This window comes from Rhamphochromis longiceps, linkage group LG5, assembly GCF_057381845.1.
Source record: "Rhamphochromis longiceps isolate RC_006_pf linkage group LG5, R_longiceps_female_GT1.1, whole genome shotgun sequence".
Lineage (NCBI taxonomy): Eukaryota > Metazoa > Chordata > Actinopteri > Cichliformes > Cichlidae > Rhamphochromis > Rhamphochromis longiceps.
This window is the reverse complement of record NC_140561.1, coordinates 32,052,161-32,064,402: the sequence shown is the minus strand read 5'-3', so window position 1 is coordinate 32,064,402 and position 12,242 is coordinate 32,052,161. Positions and strand designations below refer to the sequence as shown.

Below are 12,242 nucleotides of genomic sequence, written 5' to 3'. Positions count from 1 at the left end.
TTAGTATCTTGCCCAAGGATATTTGGCATGCAGCCAGGAGGGAGCCTGGGATCAAACCACCGACCTTCTGATTAGCGGCTGACCTGCTCTGCCACCTGAGCTACAACCACCCCCATACTTATATCTACATACCGTAAGTTCATCCAATTAGTTAACTCTGCTCTCTAACGCCTGTCTGCTTCGGGCAACAATTAAATCCTTTTAAGGAGAGATTAAATCCACAAGCAACTGGTTGAAGTCACTGAGACTCTGCCTCGCTACAGAAAACAGATTAGATCACATTAAGTGATGAAAAATCACATTTACATCTCAGCTTACCTGAGATGAGCTATTAGGCAGTGGCATAGTAGGTGCAGTTCACCGTTATGCCCAGGGGCAGTTTAATGGAAGTTGCGTAATATAACACAGGGCTGGAGCTTGTGGGTTTCACAGGTGAAAAATATCAAAACAGTAACCTTCACTTTTGTCGATAAGAAAGCTCCATTTTATTCCATTTGTACTTTCAGTGTACTTTTAATAGAGTTTTGTAACCAGAATAGGTATCATTTTGATGACTTGAAACGCCTGTACAGCCAACCACACAGTCATTTTCACTTATACTGCTGACTTTATTCTATTTCATACTTCTACCTCACTACATTTGACAGACATTTATTTGCTTTTTAGACCAAAAGACAGGAGGATGTAAAACTTTGAATGCAAAGCTTTGGATGCTTATTAAAAACATTTTTATAAATTATACAGTATTTCCACATCTGGAAATTTTTACATGAGTAATTATAATCCATCCACCCATCCATTCATTCTCTTCTGCTTATCTAATTCAGGGTCATGGAGGGTCATGTGCCTACCCCAGCTGTATTGTAGTACTAAGAAAACATAACAATGAAAACAGACTAAGTACTATTATGAAGGTGGTAAATCTATGATGTAGGTTACACAGTCATCGTGTTTGCAAAAGATTCTTGGGAGAAGCCAGGAGGAGAAACACCCAGCCTCAGGGAGCAGATATTACACCAGATGCCCATCCCGAGGAAGGGGAAAAAAAGTCTGTGCCAAATCACACATGTGATTCATGTCCTGTCATAACCCCTTGGGAAACAAAGGGGCAGCTGAAAGTACCTACCGACTCTGTGTAATTCACTGAAGTCCTTAACGTCAATAATGGCAAAACAGCAAACATGAGGCAAATTATTAAAGAAAATGAAGCAGGTATGTACAGAAATAGAACTGTAAGATAAATATGCACAAATAACCACTGCATGCTGAAAGAGAAGCTCTCTTACCTATACTGGTGAATTTTACTAATAAAAATGAAACATACCTAGGGCTCGTCGGGGATTTGAACCCGGGACCTCTCGCACCCTAAGCGAGAATCATACCCCTAGACCAACGAGCCACGTCTATTACGCTGCTGCTCAGGCTAGAGGTGTTCAGAGAGTGTTCTGGGTGTCACGTTACCCGTTTTCGGGACACAATGCATAAAAAAGTAGCTATACGTCTAAGAAAAAGCATTGCGCATCTCTTACCGCGACAGTCTTTTACTACCTTAAAAGCCGATGACCGCTAACTGCTGTCCATGAACAAGTTTATGCGGCTACCCAGTACTGAGTTTGAGTAACGTCATATCTAAATATGCCAGCTAGTTTCGTCAATAATTTCAGGACATGGATTGGATTACTATTTTTTGTCGATGCCTACACGAGTAAATTACTTATTTTAGATATTTCTGTTCATATCCGTTTGTTTACCTGTGTCCATTTTAGAGGCTGTACAAGAAAGGCTAGCCTTACCGCGTGCCCAATAAAGCTGTTGATGCAGGGTTGTACATAGATGAAAAGACAGTTCGCAAAAAGCAAAAAACAAGGAATATAACTTCCGTAAAGAGCAAGTTAACAGCTACCCACACGATCGCCGCCCGAAGTTACCTTGCGGTAGCTCGTTGCTGTGAATGCAATCATATACAGTTATTATGCAAAGGTAGATTGTGTCTGCAGGCTGCTGTTGCTCTGTGACAAGCGTCGGCATGTTGGCTGGCGGTTTGTTAATATTTGAGGAGTGCCAAACATGCGGCCGGAGGCCACAACTTGGGTCCACTTTGGATGGCTAGCATTACGTTTTAATAAAATTAATATCTTCATCTTTTGTGCTGCTGCCAGCATTGCTGTGCAGGTGTGAAAATGTCTGGAAAATTATAAGTAATTCTAGATCTAGACAAGTTGTTTGAAGCACAAAGACTGTAATTGTCAATTTTTGTGCCTCTCCACTGTGAAGCTTACATTGTACCGCATGGCAGTAGGCTCTCAGGCTGTTCATCATCTGTTTTGTAAATGGAAACTGCCTTAAATCAGAAGATAATTTTACAGGAAATAGCCTAATACTTTCTGATGCCTGGGAAATTTTTAAGCAAGCTGAGCAAGAGCGGCCTTTCACTTGGTTTTTTAATAAAATCCTCTTCTTAAATTAAAAAAAAAATGTAAGGAAAAAAGGCATTTCTGAAGGTTATTTTTCTTAATATATGGTATTGCACAATCATTTCAATTGAGACCGACTTGGACTGTATGTAGTCCATCAGCCAAAGTGAGTATGAAATCCCATGGTTTTATCTGTTTGATGTGTGGCTTTGATATGTTTGATAGAGTTAAGTTTTGTAGTGGAAGATAAAAATGTGAGTAAATGGGTGGTCTTAAAAGGATTTCAAAGGGACTATCTGTTTCAGTTCAAATGTAAAATTGGCAAATCCCTTGACATTTAAAAATATCTAAAAAATAAATAAATAAATAAATAAATAAATAGCACATCTGTTTACTATAAATAACTGTTTGAAGAAGCTGACTTTTCTCCTTAAAATATAATAACGATAATCACACAGCCCCCAGTGTACACATCAGATTGGCCAATTATTTATGCTGTTTTGTAGAATGTATTTATTATTTTACAAAATACATAACTAAGAAGCCACATGACCATTTGCCTGATACCCCTTTTACTTCTGGACACTAGTTACCTGTGGTAGAAACTGAAACTGGATCCTTGGTGGCAACGCCATCTGGTCCAGCAGAAGGTGAAGTTGTAGTTGTGCTGTCAGTAAATGTTTGTGAGACGCTGCCTGATGTCACGTTGTCTTCATGCTTTGATGCGTGGACAGGTTTGACACAGTCTGTGACCGTCTTACTGTCTTCCTGAAGTTTATCCTCATCTGTACTGTCATCAAACTCAAACTCTTCTCCTTGCTCCTCGTCATCATCCTCTCCATCCTCTTTTAGCAGTTGCTGAGACACCACAGTAGACATAATCGCTGAAAAAGAGTGAAACGTCTAGTGTAAATGGTTTTGTTTATAGCATTTTCATAACAGATAATAACTTAGAGAACAAAACAAGAAAAAGTATCGTGTCCACGTAATCAAAAAAAGACCTCAGCATTGAAAAAGATAAGGTTACTTGACGCACTGAATGACAGGGTGATAATACACTCCAAGTAGAAAGCAGAGAAAAGGTGGTGGTTATATCATCCCAAGTCTAATAATAAGCTGCTCCATCAAAAAACATTGTGCAGACATTAAGTATGTTGTTTTAACTCTCATCACTGCAATTTTAATACCAGGATCAAGGCAAAAAGGTAAATAAGCTCGAAGACTGGAATGTTGTCTTAACTTTGCAAACATACCAAAGCTGCTTAAGAGACACAAAGAAGTAGGAGATAAAGATCTCTGTTGTACTAAACAACACCAAACTGGAAAAAAATGAACTTTTAACCTTGCAGTGTGTTCAGAACAAAAGGATGAACACTGGACTTTTTGTTTTGGACATAAGATTCATGTACACTTTTTTAAATACTAAGGAAATGAAGTCATTCACACAACAGATAACTGTTTTATGAATGCATAGAGAACACTGTAAGAAGAAGCTGAATTCATCTTGTCTTCTCAATAAATACATTATGATTTTAGAATCTTTCATACTGGTACACATAATAAAGGCCATTTCATTGTGATTTCACAATCGCACTTTCAAAATTCTGTTTTATTTTGTTGTTTTATAATTTCTATGGCACACATTCCCACAAGGCACTAAATTGCTCCAATTATTAAATATGTTGTACTTACTCCATTTCGGCCCATTTTAGTGCACCACGGCTGAACCCAGCATCTGCTTTGCATTTCGATTAGCACCAAACTGCTTCCAGTGCTGGAACATTGTTGGGATTAGGGGGGGCAGTTTGTCAGACTGCTTTGGGAAAATGACAGCTAAACACGGGATGCACGGGAACACAGCCATGAAACATGTTGCTTGAGGATTGTAAAAATCATTGTGAGCAATTTTGTTTGACCTGGATACAAGGATAATGTCTGTTATGGCTCTCATTAGCTTTTACTGCATGCTGACAGCTCAATTTGGATGATGTTTTTTTGTGCTGTGCTTCTGGTTTAGTGATGGCTTTCAATCCTAAAGCAAATGTGTTTGAAGAGTAGGTTCATTAGTTTTCATTGTAATCTTAAAACACCAATAACATACCAACGTGAACACTAGAGTGTTATTTTGTTCTTTCTTCTGTCCATTTTCCTTTTCGGGTAATTAAAATAACACAAAATAACTGAATGTGTTTTTAAGTTGGTGTTTTATTATAGTTCACTCTTTGCATTGCTGCTAAAAAAAAAAGGAAAAACATTGCTTCTGGGAACACAGGATATTCTGCAGAGGAAGGCCGTAGACTAACTTAAGAAGCTATCGTGTTGATTCATCTGACTTACCTCATGTTAGATAAAGTTAAGCATGCATTTTTGTAGAGATTGGAAATGGTGATTTTGGAAGTGTTTTTTAAGGAACACAAGGACTGATTCAAGTCCCCAAAACTTAACAATAGTTTTAGGAAAATGTTGGAATATTGCTAACATTTGTGGGTATTTAAATTAACATAAAACAGAACAATTTAATAGAGAGCACAAGCCTTTCCTCAGAAACTGGTTCTCTGCTTGTTAACAACTGCATGCCAACACAGCCTTTGACCTCTTTCACAACCTCTGTACCACATACACAGTTTCTCCATTCGGCCCACTCCCTGGTCAACTCAACAATGACTCTTTTGTGGATGAAAAAACTTCTGTTCTGTCCTCCAAAAGCATTGTTTCTACATTCGTCACTGCAGTGAGGTACTGATTAATTCACTAGACATTTGGATCATGGCTGTGTAGCCTATGGCTGTATCTCTTTGTAAAAGAAAGGAGGATTTTTTTAAGGAAAGAAGTAGCAGGAATGCATGAATGTTTCAACGGGGTTTGTGCAATATCACAGTATTGCATTATGCTGGTGTATTTAGAAATCCCTTTTAAAAACATTTTTTTAAAAGACCCTCCTCGTTCTACTAAATTGATACTGGATTCCATGACCTGTATTAAGGTCACGCAATGTACATTCCTACATGAAAATGCCATCCGAGGGATGGTGGTGGAAAATTTAACCGAGCCTAGCTACCTGTTGAAATGTGAGACTGTGAGAATTAAAGTGTACCTAATAAAATTGGGGGGGTATTCTGAGTGATAAAGGTGAGCTAGCCAACACAGATACTGCTTTGTGGACTGTTTTAGAAAGCTGCGACTAAAGAGAGTAAAACCTCACAGGGAGAGAGAAAGGAGACTTACACTGATAGTGTCACTTACATTCACACATGTACACTCGACCACTTCTGGGCGTTACACACAAATACAAAAAAATGCAAGCAGAAAAAGAACATTATAAAACCACATCAGGAACCATTATGCAACCACACACATTTTCTCAAGGTGCAGAAGTCAGCTAATAAACGCACCACACACTGGAACAGTTGGGGTCACTGACTGTCAGCAAAGAATCTCTTCAACACTTTTCCGTTTGTTTGACAATTTTTAAGTGAGATCATGCTTTAAAGCTACGGCTTCATGAGCTGATGAATGACCTCTTATGAGAGGTACTTCCCAAAGTTTGAATTGCATACACTCATGTGCTCCGAAATCAGTGTCTTCCTAAGTTAAGCTAAGTGATAGCACTGAGCTACTATTACCCAAATAATGAACATGAGCTGGGTTGTTACTGCAATAACTTATCAGCAATGGTGTTTAACTTTTTCTTTATGAAACTGAATGTCTTAGTATTATTTACAGTTGAAAAAGTATGTCAGCAGAATTCAGCTGAGTGGTCAACAGTGACCCTTTTGGAAAGGCTTGGACAGACCCCCCCATTATACTTTTCAGTATTCATGTTTATAGCTATAATGGGGGAGGGGAACTGTTGGGGTACAGTGCCAGTCATTGACTGTAGCACCTGATAACATAATTAGTTTAATAGGGCTGTGCAATATGACCAAAATCTCATATCCCGATATAAGAATTCTATCGTCCAATAACGATATAAATCACAAAAATGTAAAATTTTCTGTAAATTCTGTGAATCTCGGGCAGCTCGTCTTGCGGGAATGAAACTACACATTTTTAGACATAAGTTGTAAAGGCCGCCGTTTTCTTTGTGAGTATTTATTACACGGCGTGCTGCGGGGAAAAGCCTGTTCTAACGTTTGAGTCTAAGGTTTATTTTTTAGCACCTGGCGGCTCTTTTTTAATTCTCATCCGTAAATAATCTGCTCTTTCACGTGATTCCGTTTATTTTGAAAAGTCTCAACAGGATCTTGAGCTTTATTGTGAAAGGTTTATGTGGAACATAAACAAGCGGACACGCGATGGTGTTACCGTCGTGGTTGCTAACCACAACGCATAAAAACAGGCGCTTGTCCATCCCTAGTGTGGTTATATAAACTATAACAGAAAGAGAACTTTAAGAAATTAATATAGCCACTACAGTGACCATCAAAACGATGAAAAAATATTGCCGTAAACATTTTATTTTGCGACACCACGAAACAAACGATAGCTAAAATGAAACGATAGATGTTTTTATATCATCATCCGATATATATCATTATAACAGCCCTATAGTTTAACATAGTAGCCTATCTGGTGTCAGCTAGCCAAGTAGAAAAGTTCAATCATTTAGTCTGCCCACTGTTCATACCTTTCCTTTATACTGGTTCATTTTATGTATGTATGTATGTATGTATGTATGTATGTATGTATGTATGTATTTATTTATTTATTTATTTAGGTGAATGTAAATTTCACCATCTTTATCATACACATGCCAGACTGAAATGTCAGTAGGGTAAAAATATAAAATAGTGAAAAAATAAACATCAGCCAAGCTTAACACTAAGTTCACTGGAAAGTTTCTGCTGTTGTGCTTCCACAGATGAAAGCCTTACTGGATGGAGAATCATTCTCATTTCTTCACTATAGACTTGGTCTGAGCCAACACATGAATGACAATGGAAATATTGATGTTTATGAATTAATTCAAGACAACAGGATAGCTGGTGGTTTAAACAAAGGTTCTGCTTGTGAATACTAATAGAAAACCGCAACTCAGAATCTTTAACTTGAAGTAGCCCCCTCAGAATTAAAATGACAGGTATTCTGAGCAAACTTTCTTTGAAAGAAAGCATTTGGACAAGCCATCAAAAAGATTCAAGCTTGTGAAAGCTATTCTTGTGGGGAAAATGAGATACATCACAGAATAGAGATGAAACCAACTCCTACACACCCTGTCCCTGACCTACATAGGGCTCTGAAAACTCCCTCACTGTGCACCAAATGTGGTAATGAGAGGAGGGATGTATGTGTACAGGGAAAGTGCAAAATGCGTCTTTTTTAGGCTGTGCCAGGACACACATTTACAGAGTACCTTGTAGCTGAAACCTTGTCGTACTTTAAATGTGGCAGTTGCTGGATTTGCATATTTAGTATTGTTCTCGTCTGCATTTTATTTCCATTCAAAGTGTGCTGTCTTTGATTACTGAGTGAAATCTTGTGGGTCCCTGGCATCCAATTTGTGCTCCACGATTCCATCTCATCTCTCTATTGCAGTTTACTTAACAGCTTAACAAAGCAGTAAGGGTGCATAATTTTCTTTAAAAATTAAATTAAATCACAGAGTTTAAAGTTAGAAGACAAAAAACAACTGCTGGGCTTCATATTTAGTACTAGACCAAATACAGATAAACCTCACAGCCAACAGTCAGTGGCTGACTATGTTGTACATATCTATAGACAAAAGCAAAGAACAGCAGCTGGTGATGACTGAATAAACAGCATTGGAAAGATCCAACAGAGAGTCACTGAGAGCACCACTACTTTAGGGTTTTCCTTTACAGAAAGTGGCACACAAACACTCAGCAGACAATGAGAGACTAGCAGACCATTGACAGGAACAAACAGTGCCAGGCAGAGATGATTCTGCTGCTGGCATTCCTTCCTTCTTCATCTTTTCTTCAGCATCCCGGTGGACTTCCTATCAGGAGATATAAATGTGACTTGGCCAATTTAGTAACTGCAAACAGTTCTTTGAGAACAAACGGAATATGTCTTTCTTTGGCTGTCAAAAGGTGTAACAATTTGAGTGGGAGGCTGTTCACAGACATTTGTGGATTTCATGGATTTGCTTACACATAGACTTGCCCTACCAAAGACTTTGAACCCAGAAGATAAGCCTTATTGGTTTATACTTTATGAATGATCACGAGAGATTCACAAGGCGCCTGTGCCAAAGGCCAGGTGTAATACAATAACACACTGTAAGCACAATATGATAAGAGGGCTATCTTTACAGATTTTTGATCGTTTATTCCTACTTTCTCCCAGATCTGCTGTCATGTTTTCACTGTTCAGACATATGGGGATGTATTATTCATTCAAGAACCATTTTGGCCTTCATATGCCCTCTGCTGTACAGAGATTTGGTTGTAATGTCAGCTCACAACAGCACATTTGCTGGTGATGTCACATTAATCAAGGAAACAAAACAGTAGGACTAACTGTGACTTCCCCATATCCCATTTGTTTACACAGCACAATAGTGGGCAAGACAAGTGTGTCCCTTACTGTTCAAATGCTGAAGAATATCCTGATCCATGAAGTAGTTTTTTTTAACCAAAACATAAAGTATGTTAAGTATAAAATATCTGCAAAAATGTGTAAGACTGACTGACTGCTGTACCTGCATAGGCTTGAAATGGATTGTTGATTAATTCAAACTAGCCCAAATTACTGTAGTATCTATGTTAATTCCCTTCTCTTATTTTCACCTGTTCTTTTGCAAAACCATTACTGATGATTTTATGTGTAATCTGGGTGTCTCTATATGCCTTGATTTACCTGTGAGGTTAATAATACGTCACTAGTTGGAGGATTTGACAGAAACATATGTAGGAAAGGTTAAGTTCAATAAGTCCTGCAGTCAGCTATTAGAAGTGAATGAAAGCAATTACTCAAAGGTCTAGAGGAACATTTTAATCAATATGGTGTTATTCACCTTACAATACAATTTGTTAGAAAACAAAGGCCCAAAGACATTGCCTGTATCAAATGTTGATATATTTCCTCCGTATACATGCTATAAAAAAAGGAATTTCATCCAAGATTTGTGTAAGCACGACCTTAAACAGGTCATTCACACTCAAAAACCCTCCAGTGTGGTTGAATTAAATCAATTCTGTAAAGAAGAGTGGGCCAAAATTCCTCTGCAGTGATGTGAAAGACTCATGGTCAGTTATTGCTAACACTTGATTGCAAGGGTGCGGCACGCACATGATCCGAAGATTCAAAAAAGAAGAAAAAAAGTATGTGTATGGTGCGCGTGGTGGGTCTGTCAAACGATAGTTATGGTCAGCGCTAGCGGTCCAAGTGGAGGAGCAGAGGAGTTTGCGGTATTCAAGCAGCCCTTTCCTGCCCAATCCGACCGGGCTAAAGTTATTACAAAAGCTTTTGGGGTGTTTAGCTGTAGACGGGAAGCCGTATTCCGTTGTGCGAAACACGGGGTTTAAACTATGATTAACGCGCTTGAGCCACGCTACGCGTCCACTTTAGTGGCAAGATCATTCCAAGCATGTATGAGCAGGAAAAGTTTAAAGTTATGGCTGAACTGTCCCAGGCATCTTCTGTTGCCCAACTACAAATGGGTGGATCTCCAGGGCAACGGAAAGCTACGTGACCGTGACAGCTCATTATGTCACAGCGGAGTGCGATATAATGAGCGGTATGTATTGTTGTAGGGTCCACCTTACAATATAAAGCGCCTTGAGGCGACTGTTGTTGTAATTTGACACTGTATAAATAAAATAGATGCAAAGCCCTATATTGTACAGTCATTTTTTTAATATAATTTTGTGGAATAAGTATTGAGTTTAATGTTTTTAACAGGCAAAAAAATACTTCACTAAGTAAATGTTACATTTTTGTCTTTTTTTGTTGATCCGAAAATTGATCCAATCAGTGACTTAAAACCGTGAGCCGATCAGAACCGTGAGAGTTCTGATCAGTTGCACCACTAATAGCTTTTCTCCCATAGTAAATGAAATCAGTGTTTTTAAACTGGGTTTTGTATTATCTTTGTTTATGCTTGTCTAAAAGTTTGTTTGATGATCTGAAGCATGTAAGTATGACAAATATGCAAAAACTAATAAGAAACCAGGAAGAAGATTCTTTGCATTTTAGATTCAATGTCTCCAATGTCTATAATAATATAATGCATATAATCATCAAAAAAGACACGCCTGAAAGATCATAACATTTATCACAAGTGTTTCTAAATATCAAAGTTGTCTGATACATAAGGGGGAATTCTCCAGTAACATCAAATACTCAAAAAAAATCCCTGTGTGAAGTGCTATTATGAGCTTGTATGATGTATGCTGTAAGTGTTTTATTGATTTGTTCTTTGTGCACATTAAAGATAGTACAGACTAATGCTGGAGCATCCAAATGTAGCGGGAATAATTCCCTGTTGCCAATAAAAACTCTTCAGTGGCTTTCCTCTGAGTTCCAAGTAGATGTCAGTCTCTTCTATCTGATCTTGCTCCAGGCTAGAGCGTAACAATAAAAACAGCAACTGGGACCACAGAACAACAACAGTAACTACACTTAGTTAAATCTAAAATGTCTTATGTAAACAATCTCAGACAATTCAGTTTTTGATATGTGCAGCGACTTTCTTAGATTTCTGCAGTCTGCTGTTGCCTTTAGCATTAGATTTGACATTGTGTTTGTTTGATGTTTGCTATTGTGCACTTTAAAGTAACAAGGCAAACTGTCATTGTCAGTGACAAACAGGGGTGGCTGCTCTTTTGATGTGCCAATCAAATCAGAGATCACATATGAAAATGTGCTCCCAAATGAAAGAATATCTTTGGTTTTCTTACGAAATCTCAAGAAGTTGTTTTAATAATAGTGCAATTAACACACAGCTACAGGTACCTTGGTGTTCATCTGAACAATAGACTGGACTGGACTCATAACTCAGACGCCCTCTACAGGAAAGGGCAGAGCAGGCTGTACCTGCTGCGGAGACTCAGGTCGTTTGGAGTGGAGGGCCCACTCCTGAAGACCTTCTATGACTCTGTGGTGGCTTCTGCTATCTTTTATGGTGTGGTCTGCTGGGGCGGCAGCATCTCTGCCGGGGACAGGAAGAGACTGAACAGGCTGATCCGAAGGGCCAGCTCTGTTCTAGGATGCCCTCTGGACCCAGTGGAGGTGGTGAGTGACAGGAGAATGGCGGCTAAGCTGTCATCACTGTTAGACAACATCTCCCACCCCATGCAGCAGACTGTGACAGCACTGAGCAGCTCCTTCAGTGGGAGACTGCGGCACCCACGGTGTGGGACGGAGAGATTTCGCAGGTCTTTCCTCCCCACTGCTGTCAGACTCCACAACAAAGACTTTAACTGATCTAACACACACATCCACACATGTGCAATAACACTAAGTGCAATAATCTTTTCTGGCATCGTTGTATTTTTACTCAGTTGTATATAGCATTTGTATTCTATTTTTATCTTATTGTATATTTTATTCTACTGTATATAGCAGAGGTGTGGACTCGAGTCACATGACTTGGACTCGAGTCAGACTCGAGTCATTAATTTTATGACTTTAGACTTGACTTGAAAAAATGTTCTAAGACTTGTGACTTGACTTGGACTTTTACACCAATGACTTGGGACTTGAATTGGACTTGAACCGGTTTACTTGAAAAGACTTGATATTTTACCCCAAATATAAAATTTAACATGCATATTATATAGAGATTGAAAATGTGACGTCATTCACGGGTAGAACCGCAAAGGATTCTGGGAACTCGTGGCAAGCGGTACTAGCGCACGCAGG

At 38.8% G+C, this 12,242-nt stretch overlaps 1 protein-coding gene and 1 non-coding gene across 6 annotated transcripts in view; both read right to left on the bottom strand.

Annotated features, from left to right (window-relative positions):
* arhgef10la (Rho guanine nucleotide exchange factor (GEF) 10-like a) overlaps positions 1-12,242 on the bottom strand; it is a 123,710-nt gene that overhangs the window by 106,086 nt on the left and 5,382 nt on the right. For 3 of the 5 annotated variants that reach the window (XM_085407242.1, XM_085407239.1, XM_085407241.1), the window contains exon 2: positions 3,008-3,298. In XM_085407242.1, the coding sequence (XP_085263368.1) occupies positions 3,008-3,293 (286 nt within the window). In that variant the 5' untranslated portion in view covers positions 3,294-3,298. Of the gene's footprint in view, positions 1-1,793; positions 1,816-1,928; positions 2,024-3,007; positions 3,299-12,242 lie in introns of those variants that run through there. The other 2 variants (XM_085407243.1, XM_085407244.1) reach the window with 2 other exon arrangements.
* On the bottom strand, positions 1,328-1,399 carry trnap-agg (transfer RNA proline (anticodon AGG)). Its single transcript has one exon. It is a non-coding gene; the product is annotated as a tRNA-Pro (tRNA).